The sequence below is a fragment of the Stegostoma tigrinum genome, chromosome 1, assembly GCF_030684315.1.
Source record: "Stegostoma tigrinum isolate sSteTig4 chromosome 1, sSteTig4.hap1, whole genome shotgun sequence".
In the NCBI taxonomy this organism is placed as follows: domain Eukaryota; kingdom Metazoa; phylum Chordata; class Chondrichthyes; order Orectolobiformes; family Stegostomatidae; genus Stegostoma; species Stegostoma tigrinum.
In genome coordinates, this window is record NC_081354.1 from 89,485,873 (window position 1) to 89,506,484 (window position 20,612).

Below are 20,612 nucleotides of genomic sequence, written 5' to 3' on the forward strand. Positions count from 1 at the left end.
AAAGCCACACACACTGACCAAGTACTGAATTTCAACAGCAACCGCTCTAAATCACACAAACAAAGTTGTGTGAAAACGCTAATTAAACGGGCAACAACACATTGCAGCAACACAGAACTACTCCAAAAAGAAGAAGACTACCTCCTCCAAGTATTCAAGGACAATAGATACCCAAAAAAACTGGGTCAGAAGATGTTTATTACATGAACAACACCAGGAAGATATGGCATGCCCTGACACACTCATCACGCTACCTTATAGCAAGAACACATCAGAATTGACCACAAGATTTCTACGACCACTGGGCATCAGAGTAACGCACAAACTCCATCATCCCTACACCAACTCTGAACCAAAGACCCATTACCCACTATGGACAGGACCAATGTAATATACAAGATCCTCTGCAAAGACTGCAACAAACATTACATTGGATAGACAGGAAGAAAATTAACCACAAGAGTACATGAACATCAACTAATACCAAAAAGAATCGACCAATACTCACTCATCTCCATCCACTTGGATAAGGAAAATCACCAGTTTGATTGGGACAACACCAGGATTCTGGGACAGACCAAGCAGAGACAAGCACAGGGATTCCTAGAGGCGTGGTTCTGTACAAAGAAGTCCATCCACAAACACATAGAACTAGACCCTAAATATACTCCACTGCAAAGGAAAACCAGAAGTGAGATGACCTAGCTCAACAGACACCAGAGTTTAAATAACAGGCAGGAAAACACAACAGTGCTTCATCGGAGGCTGTGCTGATGATGTTACCCAGCAGGATAATGAAATGTCTGCAGAACAATGAACCAGCTCAGCGAGCCAACCAACCACAACATCCACAACCCGAGCTACAAACCTACTCAAAAACCTTAGAATCAGGAACAAAAACAAAGTTTCTGGAAAAGTTCAGCAGGTCTGGCAGCATCTGTGAAGGAAAAACAGAGTTAACGTTTCGGGTGCGGTGACCCTCAGAACTCCAGTTGTGAGGAAAGGTCACCAGACCAGAAGCATTAACTCTGTTTTTAAACTTCACAGATGCTGCTAGACTTGCTGAGCTTTTCCAGTAACTTTGTTTTTGTACCTTAATATCAGGCACTTGGTCCTACTAGAGTCTGGAGATTTGGCCACAGTCAGTTTGTTGTTGTGAATCCAGTGCAACGAGTCTGAGGAGTACAGGTAGATCGTCAGGACACCTTGCTGGTACATCCTCAGAAGTAATACTGAGGGTCTTTGGCACAGCTATCTTCATGGCTGAAGTTTGCTGAGTGCCACGAGTATCTGCATAAAATAAGAGGAATTAGTTGTCTCAGGAAAAAAACAGCTTGTGCTTGTTTTTTTTATTCATTTACGGGATGAGGGCATCACTGGTTAGGCCAGTATTTATTCACTGGTTAGGCCAGTATTTATTGCCTAGAGGGCAGTTATGAGTCAACCACATTGCTGTGGGTCTGGGGTCACACATTGGCCATACCAGGCAAAGATGGCAGTTTCCTTCTGTAAAGGACATTAGTGACCCAGATGGGTTTTCTCCCTAACAATCAGCAATGGATTCACGGTCATCATTAGATTCTTAATTCCAGATATTTATTGAATTCAAATTCCACCATTTGCTGTGGCGGGATTCAAACCCAGATCCCCAGAACATCAGTGATAATGGGAACTTCAGATGCTGGAGAATCCAAGATAATAAAATGTGAGGCTGGATGAACACAGCAGGCCCAACAGCATCTCAGGAGCACAAAAGCTGACGTTTCGGGGCTAGATCCTTCGTCAGAGAGGGGGATGGGGTGAGGGTTCTGGAATAAATAGGGAGCGAGGGGGAAGCGGACCGAAGATGGAGAGAAAAGAAGATAGGTGGGGAGGAGAGTGTAGGTGGGGAGGTAGGGAGGAGATAGGTCAGTCCAGGGAAGACGGACAGGTCAAGGAGGTGGGATGAGGTTAGTAGGTAGGAGATGGAGGTGCGGCTTGGGGTGGGAGGAAGGGATGGGTGAGAGGAAGAACAGGTTAGGGAGGCAGAGACAGGTTGGACTGGTTTTGGGATGCATTGGGTGGAGGGGAAGAGCTGGGCTGGTTGTGTGGTGCAGTGGGGGGAGGGGACGAACTGGGCTGGTTTTGGGATGCGGTGGGGGAAGGGGAGATTTTGAAGCTTGTGAAGTCCACATTGATAGCATTGGGCTGCAGGGTTCCCAGGCGGAATATGAGTTGCTGTTCCTGCAACCTTCGGGTGGCATCATTGTGACACTGCAGGAGGCCCATGATGGACATGTCATCAAAAGAATGGGAGGGGGAGTGGAAATGGTTTGCGACTGGGAGGTGCAGTTGTTTATTGCGAACCGAGCGGAGGTGTTCTGCAAAGCGGTCCCCAAGCCTCCGCTTGGTTTCCCCAATGTAGAGGAAGCCACACCGGGTACAGTGGATGCAGTATACCACTTTGGCAGATGTGCAGGTGAACCTCTGCTTAATATGGAAAGTCATCTTGGGGCCTGGGATAGGGGTGAGGGAGGAGGTGTGGGGGCAAGTGTAGCACTTCCTGCAGTTGCAGGGGAAGGTGCCGGGTGTGGTGGGGTTGGAGGGCAGTGTGGAGCGAACAAGGGAGTCACGGAGAGAGTGGTCTCTCCGGAAAGCAGACAGGGGTGGGGATGGAAAAATGTCTTGGGTGGTGGGGTCGGATTGTAGATGGCGGAAGTGTCGGAGGATGATGCGTTGTATCCGGAGGTTGGTGGGGTGGTGTGTGAGAACGAGGGGGCTCCTCTTTGGGCGGTTGTGGCGGGGGCGGGGTGTGAGGGATGTGTTGCGGGAAATGCGGGAGACCGGTCAAGGGCGTTCTCGACCACTGTGGGGGGAAAGTTGCGGTCCTTGAAGAACTTGGACATCTGGGATGTGCGGGAGTGGAATGCCTCATTGTGGGAGCAGATGCGGCGGAGGTGGAGGAATTGGGAATAGGCGATGGAATTTTTGCAGGAGGGTGGGTGGGAGGAGGTGTATTCTAGGTAGCTGTGGGAGTCGGTGGGCTTGAAATGGACATCAGTTACAAGCTGGTTGCCTGAGATGGAGACTCCGTTACTTCCTCCGTTACATTGATGACTGTATCAGCGCCACCTCTTGCTCCCCAGAGGACCTCAAACAGTTCATCCACTTCACCAACACCTTCCACCCCAACCTTCAGTTCACCTGGGCCATCTCCAGCACATCCCGCACCTTTCTGGATCTCTCAGTCTCCCGCCCCCGCCACAACCGCCCAAAGAGGATCCCCCTCGTTCTCACACACCACCCCACCAACCTCCGGATACAACGCATCATCCTCCGACACTTCCGCCATCTACAATCCGACCCCACCACCCAAGACATTTTTCCATCCCCACCCCTGTCTGCTTTCCGGAGAGACCACTCTCTCCGTGACTCCCTTGTTGGCTCCACACTGCCCTCCAACCCCACCACACCTGGCACCTTCCCCTGCAACCACAGGAAGTGCTACACTTGCCCCCACACCTCCTCCCTCACCCCTATCCCAGGCCCCAAGATGATTTTCCACATTAAGCAGAGGTTCACCTGCACATCCGCCAATGTGGTATACTGCATCCACTGTACCCGGTGTGGCTTCCTCTACATTGGGGAAACCAAGCGGAGGCTTGGGGACCGCTTTGCAGAACACCTCTACTCGGTTCGCAATAAACAACTGCACCTCCCAGTCGCAAACCATTTCCACTCCCCCTCCCATTCTTTAGATGACATGTCCATCATGGGCCTCCTGCAGTGCCACAATGATGCCACCTGAAGGTTGCAGGAACAGCAACTCATATTCCGCTTGGGAATCCTGCAGCCCAATGGTATCAATGTGGACTTCACCAGCTTCAAAATCTCCCCTTCCCCCACCGCATCCCCCAAACCAGCCCAGTTCGTACCCTCCCCCCACTGCACCACACAACCAGCCCAGCTCTTCCCCTCCATCCACTGCATCCCAAAACCAGTCCAACCTGTCTCTGCCTCCCTAACCTGTTCTTCCTCTCACCCATCCCTTCCTCCCACCCCAAGCCGCACCTCCATCTCCTACCTACTAACCTCATCCCACCTCCTTGACCTGTCCGTCTTCCCTGGACTGACCTATCCCCTCCCTACCTCCCCACCTATACTGTCCTCCCCACCTATCTTCTTTTCTCTCCATCTTCGGTCCGCCTCCCCCTCTCTCCCTATTTATTCCAGAACCCTCACCCCATCCCCCTCTCTGATGAAGGGTCTAGGCGCGAAACGTCAGCTTTTGTGCTCCTGAGATGCTGCTGGGCCTGCTGTGTTCATCCAGCCTCACATTTTATTATCCCCAGAACATCAGCTGGGTTGCTGGATTAACTGCCAGTGATAATACCGCTCGGCCATTGCCTCCCCTCCTACATTGAGGATGAGTTCGAGCTGGAGGTAGTGAGACAGCAGCGCAGCCTGATACAGTAAAGCTCAATGGGTTTGGGTGGCTGTTGATGTGGAACCTATCCTCACAATCTTGCACTTCTTTCGCAAAATTCAGCAGTTTCTCCTTGACCAGAGCTTCTATTCATAACAACCTTTATCAGTCTTGTCTCTCTTGGGCAGTTTTTGTGAAACGCAGCAAGTGAATGCAAGAAGGTTCACTAGTTTCATAGCTTGAGGTGAGTGAGAGCTATTCAATGGACGTGATACATGCAATAGTGAGAATTGCAGACTTGGGCCATGTCTTCAATGACAGTGTTGAGGCACCTCATTGTGAGGGGCAGTTCTTGTCTTGCAGTGTCTGATGTGGTACGCAGCTGGACTTTAAATATCAAAGGCATGAAGATCACAAGTTCCCAGCACTAGTGAGCACCTCTGCCTGTCCTGTTGAAGGGCACTGCAGAGCCAATTACATAATTAATGAGGTGAAGAGTGGAAGGCTGTGTGAGAAAAGTTGCTATAGCGTACTGAGCATCATGAATCTCTCTTGACAAAATAACTGTAAATGAGAACATTGCTTCCATGGTCCTTATGTTCTGAAGTACAAATTTATTTTACCAATCTGAAAAGTTATTGTAAAAATTTAAATTTACCTTTAGTTATAAGAATGATTTGTTGAGATCATAGCATGTAGTGTCATATCTGTTTCTAACATAGCTTTTGTAATTACAACAACTCATTGACGTATATTCTGAAATGGATATAATCTCCATGTATCTCTTTGATTTTATTTTGTTAAGAGAAAACAATGCTGTTTTGGGGGAATCATTTATTTTGCCAAATCACCACTCCAAAACATTCTGGAATTTGCTATTGAAAATTGGAAGATACCAATCATAACACTAATAATTTTGAGAATGACATGGGAAACATTGATGCAGTGAATGAATTGCGGAATGACTTAGACTTAGAACTAGGCTGGCAGGTGGCAAAATAATTTAATTTTAGCAAATGAAATTGAATGCTGACTAATGAAATATTTGTGTGAAAACAAATTAGTGACATAACTATACAGTGAAGTGAGTAGAATTAGTAAAGGGGTATTTAAAAATGGACCTGATAGTAAGCAAAAGTGAAGAAAAGTTTTGAAAGGAAATCGCAGAGTGGAAGACGGGAATTCCTCACAATAAATCCTATCTAATTAAAGTAAATTCACTTTGATTTTTGTTTTGTTGCTTCTAGATTTCCACAGAATTGAGTAATTGTATTTAATGCCTTTTCTTGCTTGTCAAGTACAAGTCTTTATTATTAACATTGAGTTTTTTTTATTATTAACATTGAGTTTGTTTGAATCGGTTCCATAAGTGTTTCTGGGTTTTGCTTTGATAATGCCATCCTTCACTCCGTCACTTGTATACATCCTGATTATCTTGGTATTGAGCGCACCATTTCTTGGCAACCTGCTGTAAGAGCTTGCCCATTGTTGAATTTGCTATAGAATGGCATGCAAGACCACCATGAGCTAATTTAAATCCTAGTCTTCTAATGATTTCTCTCTAAACTAGCTTTTATTTCTTATTTTGTTATGCATGAGGTCAGGAATTTGCTTTTCAAGAATTCTGGAACAGATCTGTGTCTCAACATCCCATGGTGTAGTATGGAATGTAGAAACATTGCAGTGCGTTAAATTTGCTTCATGTTAACCGGTTGGCTAGACAGCTGGTTTGTAATGTGGAAAAGTGTCAATAACATGAGTCTAACAACTTTATTTGGAGTAGTTAGCTCAGTTGGCTGGATAGCAGGTTTGCAATGCAAAATTACACCAACAGCACAGATTCAGTTCCTGGTCCGAATTTACCATGAAGGGCCCACCTTCTCAATCTCATTCCTCACCTGAGGCATTGCTGACGCTCAGTTTAAACCAACACAAGTCATCTCTCAAATGAGAAATAAGCTGTCTGGGATGATAATAATTAAACTTGTTTTTAGTTTAGAGTGGCATCTTGGTTGGCGCAGACATGGTAGGCTGAAGGGCTTGTTCTTTTGAGCTCTTCTATGTTCTATGTTCTTTCTAATGAAAGAGGAGCCCATGGTCCTGTATCCACGGTGACTTACACAACAGTATTATTGTCATAGAGTTTTTTATATTCACAGAATCTTCAGTGCATACAAATTTGTTGATTATGTTTTCCCTTTTTATTATGCAAAGAGGGATCTGTTTGCTGAGCTAGCTTTAAACTACGAACAACTTGGAATTGATGACTCGATGCAGATCCCTACAGGTAGGTTCTTTTCATTGTTTAATGTTTTGAGAGCATCAGGAATTCCTCATGTTGAATTTTTTCCCAAAATAAATTATAGACTGAATAACTAATCATTTAAACCACTGATTAGCCCTTATTTCATCCCTTTTAATACACATTCTATGGTTACAATCATTGAACATCTTTGTTTGCATTGTCAAGATTGGGAACTAATTTTGTGAGGTACAAAGCCATCTCATAATCGTTTGAGAATTAGTATGTGTAGCACCAATTTATGACTCCATTGCATAAACAGAAAACTACATTTTAATTAGTGTGGTATTTTACGGGGTTTTCACGTGTGTTGCTCAATAATTTCTTTGTCCTTCCCATCTATGTTAGTGAAGTAAATGTCTAGATTGAGGCCACTTGTTTAAAGTCTCACAAGATGATGCTACAACCCTGATTATATATTTTAGCACTCAATGCTGTGTGCAAAATTTAAGTGCTTTTAATTATTTAATTTATCACATAAAGTTTATAGTATTCTAGAGTTTTGCATAGTGCAGAAGCAAGTTTTTTTTTACCCAGACTAGGGCTAAAGATCTTGTCATTTTCTAAGAAATACATCTAATATTTGCGTCAGTGAAACATTATTTAGGGTAAATGCAACCTAATCTATCACAAAATTTAAAATAAAACTTTTGTTTCAAAAATGCAAATGCTGCATGTTCCTCACAGTACTAATTCTTTTAGAAATGGAAGCATGAAGTAAATGATAAGTTTACATAAAACACTTGTTCAAGCATAATTAGAGTATTGTGCACATTTTGTGATTCGCCATTTCTTGAAAACAGAATAGCCATAACTATGTTGTGTACAGAATTGACCCATTAAGGTAATGACAGGAGTGGAAAGCACTAATTATGAGGATGATGCTCAAACTCAAGATTGGACATGGATGAGATGCTTTTTTTTTGCTCAGACCCACTGTCAGTGCATAGACTAATGAATGTCTGGAAAAAGTTGAAACTGGCCTCAGGAGCCAAGTTAAATTGAGGCAGGTGTGAAGCCATTTTCTTTGGGAACTAGGCTGACTGATCCTTTAAGTCCCTCACTGTCAGGCCAGGTTACCGGAAGTGATAAAATTATGGAATGGAGGGGCTGGGATGTGTGCTATAAATTGGGAAGAGCGTATTGTCAAAGTGAGGCACTAACTGGGCTTTGGGAGCACTGCTGCCTCTTCATTGAGGGTAACAACCTGGTCATCAGGTGTGAGGTACTCGCTGTGTAGGTGTGTGGTGCAGATCTGGCCCATTCCCTGAGCCCGTGCGACCGCAGTCACCTGATCCATCTTTCACATCATCCAAACGTCTAAGATGGATCGTGTCTGCAGCGACACCACATACAAAACTTTGGATAAGGGAGCGGAGGAAGACATACCCAGCTCTGGCCTCATCCTGATGGCCATCTTTGTGTGTGGTTGCATCAAGCTGTGTGAAGACCCTCAGTATGTAAACATCAAGTGTCAATATGTGCTGAGGTTCTACCTGTACCCAACTTTGCAAAGGATGGGCCTTACTTGGTTGCTGTGGAATGATTCAAGTAGTTGGACCTTTCCATATCACCTATCCCTCGTGGAAAAATTTGGGAAGAAAAACACCTTTGACCATAAGTGAATCAGGCAGTGGTCAGCACATAATGTCTTCAAGACCCTGTGAGAAAAGTAGAGGGTTGATCCTGTTGGATGGTTCCGGAGCAGACTGTCAAAGCCATTTGGTAGAATGCCCTCATTGCCAAAACTTTCCAACAAGTATCAAGTCATAGCTTGGCTGTTGGTGAGATGGGCGTTACCGATCAGACCCTTCATGTGCATCCACACTTATCTGCCATTGCAGACTACCTTTGAAGCAGTTGTAGAGTCAAGAGACTATCACACATCTCCTTCTGGAAGGTGCCTTTGCAAAGAAGGTCTGGAGAGGGATGCAGTGGCTTTTGTTGAAGATTATCCTGAATACCTTCGTGGTTCAGGGCTCGATGCTCTATGGGCTGTTTCCCAGGATGCACACTAAGACCAACATCGACTGTGCCTGGGCAACCATTAACTTGAGAAGGATGCTCTTTGGTCTGCCTAGATCATCCTGTGTAAAGAGTTGACTTCAACTGAGTGTTGGAGACTGGCATATTCCAAGGCCCAGACTATCTGCTGAGGAATGGACTGAAGCTTGGGGTAGCTGCCACCAAAGTGCAATGGGGAAAGACCACCATCTAAGGTCTTTCTGCCAAAGTATGATGAGGGTCCATTGTGTCCTGAGACCCCCTCATTGCCTCAAAAGGAACACATAGATTTCTTCACATCAGTAGGAAATGCCTTTGTTTTGCTACTACAGGGAAGCTCTGAGGAATGTCAATTTGTTTTTAGTTCTTTCACAGGATGAGGGCATCACTGGCTAGGAAGCATTTATTGCCCATCCCAGATTGCCCAGGGGACAGTTAAGAGTCAACCATATTTCTGTGGGTCTGGAGCCACATGTGGGCCAGACCAGGTAAGGATGGCAGTTTCCTTCCCTAAAGGACATTAGTGAACAAGGTGGGTTTTTCTCCAATGATTGGCAATGGATTCATGGTCATCATTAGAATATTAATTCCAGATATTTATTAAATTCAAATTCTACCTTCTGCTATGCAGCATTTGAACACAGGTCTCCAGAACATTATCTGGGTCTCTAAATTAACAGTCCAGCGATAATACCAATGGGCCATCGCCTCCCTGTTATTCAAGTATGTTGTTTTTTATTCCATCCGTGAAGACTGTACAGAACTGTTTTAGGACCTTTTTAATGTACTTACAGTTTTTTTAATGAATAAAGTATGTTTTTGCCGTTAAAAGAAATACATTCATGAGGCACAGCAACATTGTTTGCAGTCTCAGCATTTATCCCACTCTATCTGTACCATCAACTGGAGGATAAACGCTGGTTCAATGAAGAGTGAAAGAGTGCATGCCAGCAGCAGCACAGGCATGACAAATAACAAAGTGAAGTGCAACTCAAACAATACTCAAGAAGATTGACACTGGCCAGGACAAAGTATCCTGCCTGATATGGTACCAGATCCACAAACATCTACTGTGTCCACTGATGCTTAATGATAGTAGTGTGTGACATATACAAGATGCACTGCAGAATTTCACCAAAGTACCAGAGACAGCACCATTCAAACCTAGAGCCTTTCAAACCCAATCTAGAAGGACAAGGACAGCAGATATATGGGAACACCGCCACCTTCAAGTTCCTCTCCAAGCCACTCATGATTCTGCTTGGAAATATATTGCCATTCCTTCAGTTTTATTGGATTACAATCTGCTATAATGGTAATGTGGGTCTATCAACAGCAAATGGACTGCAGCTGTTCAAGAAGGCAGCTCACCAACACATTCTCATGGGCAACTGGAAATTAACATTAAATGCTTTCCTAGCTAGCAATGCTTGTGGGTTTGTGGAATTCATTGTCATGGAGTGCAGTAGAGGCTGGGACGTTGGATGCCTTTATGGCAGAGATCGACAAATTCTTGATCTCACAAGGAATCAAGGTCTACGGGGAGAGTGCAGGGAAGTGGAGTTGAAATGCCCATCAGCCATGATTTAAATGGCGGAGTGGACTTGATGGGCCGAATGGCCTTCCTTCCACTCCTATGTCTTATGGTCCAGTGCCCATGTCATGTGAATGAATAAAAGAAAATTCAATGTACTTGAGCCATTCCCATTGGAGAATACACATTTCATTGCAGAATGTTTTTAAAGTTTTTATAAGAGGTGTTTTACTGGTGTGGACTCATCAACAAGAACAGCATCAGAAGAATTTTCTTTGCATAGAGTGATTTTGGAGCATACCAACTTTTAGAGAAAAGGGTAGTGGGATGAATTTTAGATTGCACCAGCAAAGAGATGATGAAGACAAGATGAACTTAATGTCCTTCTGTGCTATAAACTAAATGCAATCATTTCTGTGAAATGGTTCCCGACCTGTGATGTTTTGTTAAATGGCCAGACGGCTGTATAGAATTCTGATTATTACAGAGTTACTGTCTGGTTCTAATTTATACTATAACTGCACGTTGTCTCTTTCAGAGTTGTTTGAAAGTGAGTATATACGTCTTGGTCAAAGAGGTAAGAACCTGCTGGGAATGACTCAGAACTATGCTGATTTCGTCCTTTGCTTGCCAATTTCTTCATGCTAATAGCCTTTCCAAGTGTGTGTTATCCTTGTTCATATTCAAACTGATTACAGCGCCATTGGCAAAAGACTGGAGGCAGATAATTTTTGTTCACTAATTTATGTAATTTATCATGTCCTCTTATGAGGAGAGAAATGGAGAGAAAGTAGTAAAATAATGCACACAAGGGAAGATTAATGTTGGGGAGTGTCAAAGTTTGTTTTTCTATTCTTTCATGGCATCTTAGCATCACTGATAAACCTAGCTTTTGTTGCCTATCTTTAATTAGCTTTGAACTAAGTGGTTTGGTGGGCCAGTCCAGAGCGCAATTAAGAGTCAATAACATTGCTGTAGATCTGGAGTCACATATAGATCAGGCTGGGTGATGATGGCACATTTCCTTCTCTGGTGGATATTAGTGGACTGATGGGTTTTCACAACAATCAATGATAATCTTGTGATCCTACTGTTGAGACTAGTGCAAAGGAAGGTAGTTGTGGTTGGTGGGTGTTAGTCATTTTACCTCCAGACAATTTGTACAGGAACTCCTCAAGGTAGTCTAATTTGCCACCATCTTCAGCTTCATCAATGACCTTTCCTGCATCATAAGGTCAGAAGTGGGGATGTTTCCTGATGCTGCACAACATTCAACACAATGTTCCTGACACCTCATATACTGAAGCAGTCCAAGCCCAAATGCAGCAGGACTTGCACAATAAACTGATTTGGGTTGACAAAGTGGCAACTGACATTTGTGCCAGGCAATGACTATCTCCAACGAAACAAAATCTAACAATTTCCCCTTGACATTCAATAATATCACCATCACTGAATCCCTCACCATCAACATTCTGGGAGTTACCATTACCTCGAAACTGAACAGGACTAGTGTTACAAGTATGTGGTCCAACAGCAGGTCAGAGTCTCAGAATACTGCTGTGGCTAACTCAACTCTTATCCCTAAAGTCTATATACCATCTAAATGGCACAAGTGAGGATTGTGATGGAATACTCCCACTTGCTTGGATGAGAGATGCTTCAGCAACAGCCAAGAGGCTTGACACAGTCCCACACAAAACATCCTGCCTGAACGGCACCCCATCCACAAATATTAACTCTGTCCACTACTGACGTCAGTCGCAGCCATGTGTGTGATCTAACAAATGCACAGCAGTAATTCACCAAGGATCCTTAGACAGCACCTTTCAAACCCATGGCCATTACCATTAGAAGGACAAGGACAGCAGATATGTGGTAACACCACCGCCTTCAAATTCTCCTTCAAGCCGCTCACCATACAGACTTGAAAGTATATTGCCATTCCTTCAGTGTCGTTGGGTCAAAATTCTGGAATCCTCTTCCAAATGGCATTATGGATGTACCCACACCAAATGAACTGCAGCAGCTCAAGAAAGCAGCTTGCCACCACCTTCTCGAGGGCAAATAAGGATGGGCTGTAAATGTTTTCCTAGCCAGTGATACTCACATTCTGTGAGTGAATAAAAAAATTTCAGAACGATTAATTGAGTTTAAATTTCACCAGTTGCCATGATAGGATTTGAATCCATGTCCCCAGCATATTAGCCTGGGCCTATGGATTACTAGTCCAGTGACATAACTACAACACCAGTTGCCCTTTTCTTAAAGCATTCAATGCTTTCTTAAAACATTCAATATTACCTTCACCTAAGGACTTGTTTCAGGGTTACCTTCTTGCCAGCGTGGTACATGAAACTCGGAAACAGTTCCTTACTTCTGGTGTTTGAAGCCTTAAACACATTTCCACAACACATTTTTATTTCATTCGTTGGTCTAGATAATGTCAGCCAAATGTATTTGTGTTCAGTAATTTGTTGGCTTTGAGTCCTTTCCTTCTGCTGCTCCTCTCTTGTGAAAACTATCTTTATTATCCATACCTTCCCATCAATGGCCCAAATTGTACTTTGTGGCCACCTATCTGTTGGTTGCTACCCGAGTAACTGGGAAATGTTCAAAGTTTCTGACACTCTACTTTTGCTACTTTCCTTGTTAACATTTATACTGCTGAATTTGTGGCTTAGTTCATCGCAGTATTGGTTCCGATTCATAAGATTCTAGGTTTAGGTCCCATCTCAAGACATGAGCACAAGTAGCCAGAGTTTTTCAATGTTGGAGGGGCCATCTTCATCCTTACAGAGAATACAGCCAAAAATAGGGTGTTCAGAGCCCAGGAGAGCTGCCTGACATTATGCTCCTCGCTGTATATGAGGGGAGAATCCTGGCCTTCACAGGACGACACTGGAACTGCTCCTTGGAGATGCAGAAATCTGCATATCCTGCCAAACAAGTAAGTACTACTCTTCATTACACCGCACCTTGTAAATGAGCCCAATTGTCAGTGTCATTAATTGTACACCACTGTTAACCGCTGGCTGCAAAGCCTTCTCTCTCTTGTCTCTTGCTGGTATTGCCAGCATGTCAATTACCTTTGCAGTGAAATGGTCAACTCTACTGGAAGCTACCTCCATGATTTCTGAGGATGAGAGGACTCAGTACTGTCCAGTTCTTGGTCAGTATGTAATGTTCTAATATCATTGTGCCCTGCAGGCCTTCCTTGTAGGTCACGTCTTTTACCCCAGCCACTCGAGTGTGGTTGTGGCCATTTTCTTCCCCATTGTGCACTTTCGATTTCCAACCCCCAGCATTGCAGGTACTTCCAGAGCACACTGCCAGTGTGTCTAAGAGATGCCATAATGATTGTAGGGGATTGGCAAATCCTGGAAGTCAGTGTTCAGGTGCATGAAGGCTGGTGCATAGTGCCCTGAGGTGCTGTTTGATTGTATGTAACATGGAAGTTGTTTGAGTAAGCACTAAGCTGAATTTGCCAAATGTCTACTGTGATTTCATTGTTGAGTTTTCTTGATGTCTCACTTGATATTTACTGAGCAGTAATCCTCCTTAATTGACAGCTTGTTGTTGCTTAGTGAGAAATTTGCCATGCCGTTTGTCAAAAGCATAAAGCCCAGCATTGAGAGTGGCCTTGCATGATTCTTGTCCAATATTGCCTTAAATCTTGCTGTGCCTATGCCACTTGTGTCTCTTTAAGAATCCACCATATAGTAATGCTTCTGATATCAATTTCAGCCTCACCAGATTCTTATCCAATGGTGGTGGAAGCAGAGTCCTTAAATATTTTTAAGGCAGAGGTGGATAGATTCTTGTTAAACAAAGAGCAAAAATGTTATCAGGGATAAGTGGGAATGCAGATTTGAGGTTACGATCAGATCAAGCATGATCTGACTGAATGGTGGAGCAGGCTTGAAGGGCTGATTGGCCTACTCCTGTTCCCAATTTATATGTTTGCATGTATGTCTTTCATTCGTTTGTTGATTTTAATGTCTTATTACTTATACATGTTGAATTCAGAATACTTAACGTGAATCTGTCATGAAATAATGTTAATAATGCCCTCTTTAGTGCAGTACCCTCAGAATGTTACAAATATTAAGCCTTTTGTTCCATATACAGTATTTAACCTCTGGGAGAAGGTGATAAGAAAAAACATTTTCCTCAAATTAAATGCACTAAAATGCTAAAAGGCAGATGCAGCAGCACTAAACCTGTCCTTTGTAACTTCTTATGACTTCTGGACCATCCATTCATTACTATGTAATGTGGAATCAACTATTTTTAAACTCATGTGCCTTATTTCTGCATCTTGCATGTTTTGGATGGAGCAAGTTGACTGTGACACATTATATTATCATCTATATTTCTGAATGTTGAAATAATATTAAATATGACTATAGCCTATTATTTGTCTGTGTGCACGACCAATGTCGTTAATTTTTGATAAAACCTAAGCCTGACTTTTCATCTGCAAGTTGGGTATGCCAAATCAGGAGAATTCCTGGTTCTGTGACCCCATGTTTAAAAATGTCTGCCCGAACATCAGATTTTCGGCAGGCTATATTAGAAGTCTGGACGGATGACCTTGGAGAGAATGAGGAGAATGCCGAATGTGGAGATGGGATGGGCAGAAGTCCCTCTTTAGGACTCTATCACTGTGTATAAAATTTAAGAAGAAAGAAAAAACTTAAAACACACTTCCTACCTTCAACCAGTGTACACTCCCCTTACTCGATCCATGCCGAGTCATGCCATCTCATTTATTCACTTACGGGACTTAAACATCGCTGGCTGGCCAACATTCATTGCCTTGTAATTACCCCACCCCTTAACCTCTCATATCAACTCCAATAACCCATCACCTTCCATTTCAACCTATGCCCATGTTCCAGCTTTGTGGCCCTTCACAGTCCCAATTCCAACTTAGCGTGAACCTCCACCCATTAATCATTGCACACACCTACCTTGTCAACTCACCCGTAATAGACCTCAGGGCCAATGCAGAGATGGGAGAAAATTAAGTTATATTAAATAAAGCCCTAAATGTCACTCGTGGGCTTCATCATATTGAAAAACAAAAGACATTTACATTACTTCAATTACAAAAAGCCTTACAATGGCAAACATTTAATTCATGTGCTCTTAGATCTATTTTAAAGAGTCTACAATAACATGTATCTGTTATTCAGACTGTGAAATCACACGCATCCTCCTGTTATAATAGTTGTGAATCAGACATGGAGCACTAATCTAGCAATAGAAACACACAAGATTACAAAAACAGAAAGACTGAAGTTCACCTGGACCATCTCTAATACCTCTCTCTTGTCCCTGGACCTCTCTGTCTCCATCTCCAGCAACCACCAAGAAATCGATGTCCATTTCAAGTTCACCGACTCCCAAAGCTACCTAGAATACACCTCCTCCCACCCACCTTCTTGCAAAAATGCTATCCCCTATTCCCAATTCCTTCGCCTCTGCCACATCTGCTCTCTGGATGAGGCATTCTACCCCTGTACATCTTAGATGTCCTCGTTTTTCAAGGACCGCGACTCCGACTCCCGCCCGCCCCGCCTCCCCCCGCCACAGTGGCCAAGAACGCCCGCAACCGTGTCTTCCACATTTCCCGCAACTCAACCCTCACACCCACTACCCACAATAACAACCAAAACAGAATCCCCCTCATCCTCACGTACCACCCCACCAACCTCCGGATCCAATGCATCATCCTCTGACGCTTCCACCATCTGCAATCCAACGCCACCACCAAAGACATGTTTTCCCTCCCCACCCTATCTGCTTTCCAGAGGGACCACTCTCTCCAGGACTCCCTTGTCCGCTCCACACTCCTCTCCAGTCCCACCTCACCTGGCCCTTTTCCCTGCAACCACAGGAAGTGCTACACCTGCCCCTACACCTCCCCCCTCACCCCCATCCCAGGCCTCAGGAACACTTTCTAAATCAAGCAGATGTTCACCTGCACATCTGTAAATGTGGCATACTGCATCCGCTGTTCCCATTGTAGTTTCCTCTACATTGGGGAAACCAAGCAGAGGCTTGGGGACTGCTTTGCAGAACACCTACGCTCGGTTCGCAATAAACAATTGCACCTCTCAGTTGCGAACCATTTCAACTCCCCCTCCCAATTCGCAGATGACATGTCCATCGTGGGCCTCCTGCAGTGTCACAACAATGCTACCCGAAGGCGGCAGGAACAGCAACTCATATTTCACTTGGGAACCCTGTAGCCCAATGGTATCAAAGTGGACTTCACAAGCTTCAAAACCTCCCCTCCCCCTATCGCATCCCACAACCAGCCCAGCTCGTCCCCGCCTCCCTAACCTGTCCTTCCTCCCACCTATCCCCTCTTCTCACCTCAAGCCCCGCTCCCATCTCCTACCGACTAACTTCATCCTGCCCCCTTGACCTCTCCATCCTCCCTGGATTGGCCTATTTCCTCCCCACCTCCTCACCTACACACCTTTTCTGGCTCCAACCCCACCTCTTTGATCTGTTTGTCACCTCTCCACCTGTCTTCTCCTCTATCCACTTTCAATCCGCCTCTCCCTCTGTTCCTATTTATTTCAGAACCCCCTTCCCCTCCCCCATTTCTGAAGAAGGGTCTAGGCCCGAAACGTCAGCCTTCCTGCTCCTCTGATGCTGCTTGGCCTGCTGTGTTCATCCAGCTCTACACCTTGTTATCTCAGATTCTCCAGCATCTGCAGTTCTACTATCTGTGTAGCAAGCAATAATTGACTTGGCCCATGAGAGTAGCTTTTGACAGGTTCTCTTAACAGATTTGCTGAGTCTTAATATGTTTGACATATCTTCTTTACTGTTTCTTCTGACAGTTTTGGCAGTTAATTTTGACTTCTGTTAATAGTTCCAATTATTTTGACAGTTAATGAGCTTGTGCACTTTTGTGCACATTCATGCTCGCTTTAAACAAGTCCGAAGAGGACCTTATCTTGCAAAAGGAACTGTACCTACCTTACAGGTGTCTCAAGATCATATCCAAAACATTATCTTGACTATCCAAAGAAATGCACAAAGTTCAGACTTGTTCTTACCAGGTTAGTGTGCATATTTTGGCTTTCACTCTTTGCGATTACAAAAAATTGACTTCAGTTGACAATTTAAACGGACAGCTTGCTCTTGAAACTCGCATTTGAGATCCTGATGAACCTGCATTTCCACGCTGCTAAAGTGGAAGTGTCGTTTTCAGGAACAGGTTTTGCAGTCATTCCTGCCATTTTTATTGGCTACAGAGGCTCCCCACTGTCATGATGAAAATTGAGACTCTAATGTTGAAATGTTCTAAATCGTATGACAAGGTATAAAACTTTCTTCTTCTTGGACAATATCAAACCTGGTAATGTGATGGTGAGGTCAACTTCCCACCAGGTCATATTTGCAGCCTCCTACAAAACGTTACTTCCACGGAGGCCAGAGCTTTACATTTATACCAGAAGCATTCTATGTGTTGCAATTTCACTTTGAGATTTTTCTATCAAAGCATAGTCAAAGTCTCATTTCACATATCACTAGTCTAGTTTCTCATTGCCCTTGCCTTAAACTACATCTTTTATCAACATGAATGCAAAATTAAGTTGCTGAATGGTGTCTCTGGAGCATGAATTTGACACTAGGAAATATGATACACATGTTTGAATGAGGCCATTATTTATAAGCTCCCAACAACTTTTAAAGTCAAATGAAGATACAGCCATCATTGATGCAGTTCCTTCTGGTTGCTTTCAATGTTTTGAGAGATGTGAAAAATAAACAATCTGCTGTATGATGTAGGGCACATCAAAACTACATCAGTTCTCACCGGTATGAAAATCGTGAGTAGTATAGAAATATTCTTCTGGGATATGTTTCAAGAATTACATGCAACTCTTAAACATTTTTTAAGTAGTTTACTTTCTTGAAACCATTTTGTAAATTATTACAAAAAACCTGTGTATATTACCTTCAAGAGTTGTATAAAGGTGCAAGTAGCTGTCTAAACTAATAGAAAAATACAATATGAATGTTTACAGATGTAATTTGAAGAGTAATACACATGTAACGACTCGTATGTATTTCATTCTAACTATAATGTGAGTATGGAATTGTATTTCAAGCAAATGTGGTCATAGTCAGCCATTGTCCAGTTCCTTCCTTTGCTTTCCCTCCACTGGGAAATATTTTCACAGTCTAGGTGGAGCTTTTGATGTTTATTTAGTCATATAAAACTAATCTTTTGTTTACCTCTAGTTTTGTCTGAACAAGACAGTGCTGCAGCTCAGCAGTACATTCGACAAGGTTGTCCTACAGGACTACGAGCAGATATGTGGGCACTCATTCTGAATATTGATAATCAACTGGAGGTAATGAACTTCTCATTATGGTACCTTTTGTGAATCTATGTAAACTAGTTTTTGCATTACCATTTGCACTACAAATTTCTATTCCATTGTGAATTTGGCATTTGCATAACATTGCTTGATTTCACTGCATTTTAAAATCAGCCCTTTAGACGTTCATCTCGGGATGGACTGAAAAATTTTGCTGTAGTGTTGACAGTTTATAATATCCTAATTTAGATTGTAACAGCATTAAAACGGGGCTTTCATCCATGAACAGGTATTTTGTACTACTGAAACGAATTGCCCTTCATCTGGTAATTTGGGGCAGACGCTGGGAAGTTGTTTCCGTTAGATAGGGAGACTAGGACCTGTGGGCACAGCCTTAGAATTAGAGGAGGTAAATTTAAAACGGTAATGAGGAGATATGTCTTCAGCCAGAGAGTGGTGGGCCTGTGGAATTCATTGCCACGGAGCACAGTGGAGGCCGGGACATTAAATGTCTTCACAGCAGAGATTGGTAAATTCTTGATCTTACAAGGAATCAAGGGCTACGGGGAGAATGCAGGGAAGTGGAGTTGAAATGCCCATCAGTCACAATTAAATGGCGGAGTGACCTTGATGGGCTGAATGGTCTTACTTCCAATCCTGAGTCTTATGGTCTTATGGTCTTGATTTGGTATACGCATTTCCCCTGCAAATAAATAGGCAGCAACTTTTATAGTTTTTAATGAAGATACATTTCCATAAACAAACAAAAGCTATTTCAGAAAATGCGCAAACATTTATCATTAACTCATATTTCACATTCTTTGGTTGGTATTTGGTATAATATTGGTAATTTCTCCCACCTGTTGAAGAAGTTGTGGGAACCCCAGTACCACTTTTGACTGAGATGCCAGATGCCTGTATGAGAAAATCAGGCACTTAACTGGGCAACACAGGTCTTCTATCCAATTTAAGCCCCAAATAGTAAAGAAATCTTGCCTCTAAGAGATGCTGGCCAATTAGAGGCCAGCAGTTCTACAATACAAGGTCTGAGTTTGAGAGTTACAGTATTTACCTAGTATTTAACTCCAGTTCAAGAATGATTTTTTTTTAACATTACAGCACAGTACAGGCCCTTCGGCCCTCGATGTTGTGCCGACCTGTCATACCGATCTCAAGCCCATCTAACCTACATCTTCTCAATATCAACCAAAGCAAGCCCTCTCAAAATCCTTTTGTATTTCAATAAGATCATCCCCCATTCTTCTAAATTCTGACAAATAAAGGCCTATTCTGTTTAGCCATTCTTGATTAGACAACATCTTCACCCTAGAAATCAGCCTAATGAATCTCTTTTGAACTACCTTCAATTCCAGCATATCCTTCCTTAAATACAGGGAGCAAATTAGTACGCAGTACTCCAAGTGAAGCCTCACCAACATCCTGTACAATTGTAACAATTCTTCCCGATTCTTAAACACAAATCCCCAACAATAATGGCAAAAATTCAACCAGCATTTTAATTACTTGCTGCAGCTACAAGTTAACACTTTATGTTTTGTGCATAAGAACACCCCGATCCCTCAGCGTTACATTTCTTTAAAGTCACTTTCCATTTAAATAGCAGTCTTTTTCATTCTTCTGACCAAACTGCATGACTTCATACTTTCCTGCATTAAACACCACCTTCCAAGATTTTGCTCACTCACTCAACCTACCTATATCCCGTTGCAGATTCCTTATGTCCTTATCACAACATGCTGTCCCACCTATTTTCATATCATCAGTAAATTTGGATGCATCACAGTCTGTCCCTGCCTCCGAGTCATTAATACAGAGAGTAAATTATTTAGGCTTTGTAGCACTCCACTAGTTACATATTTTCAGCCTGCAAAAGACCCATTAATCCTGACTGTCTTCTCAGTCAATCCTCAATGCATGCTAATACACTACTCTTAATACCATGAGCCCCTATCTTGTGCAATAGGATCTTCTTGAGACACCAAACAGCCTATT

At 43.2% G+C, this 20,612-nt stretch overlaps 1 protein-coding gene across 2 annotated transcripts in view; it reads left to right on the top strand.

The window, feature by feature from the left end:
• Positions 1-20,612, top strand: part of tbc1d19 (TBC1 domain family, member 19) — a 126,016-nt gene that overhangs the window by 38,026 nt on the left and 67,378 nt on the right. Inside the window, exons 9-11 of one of the 2 annotated variants that reach the window (XM_048545136.2) lie at positions 6,620-6,692; positions 10,784-10,822; positions 18,520-18,632. In XM_048545136.2, coding sequence (XP_048401093.1) covers positions 6,620-6,692; positions 10,784-10,822; positions 18,520-18,632 — 225 coding nt within the window. The remainder of the gene's footprint in view (positions 1-6,619; positions 6,693-10,783; positions 10,823-18,519; positions 18,633-20,612) is intronic. The other variant, XM_048545158.2, reaches the window with a different exon arrangement.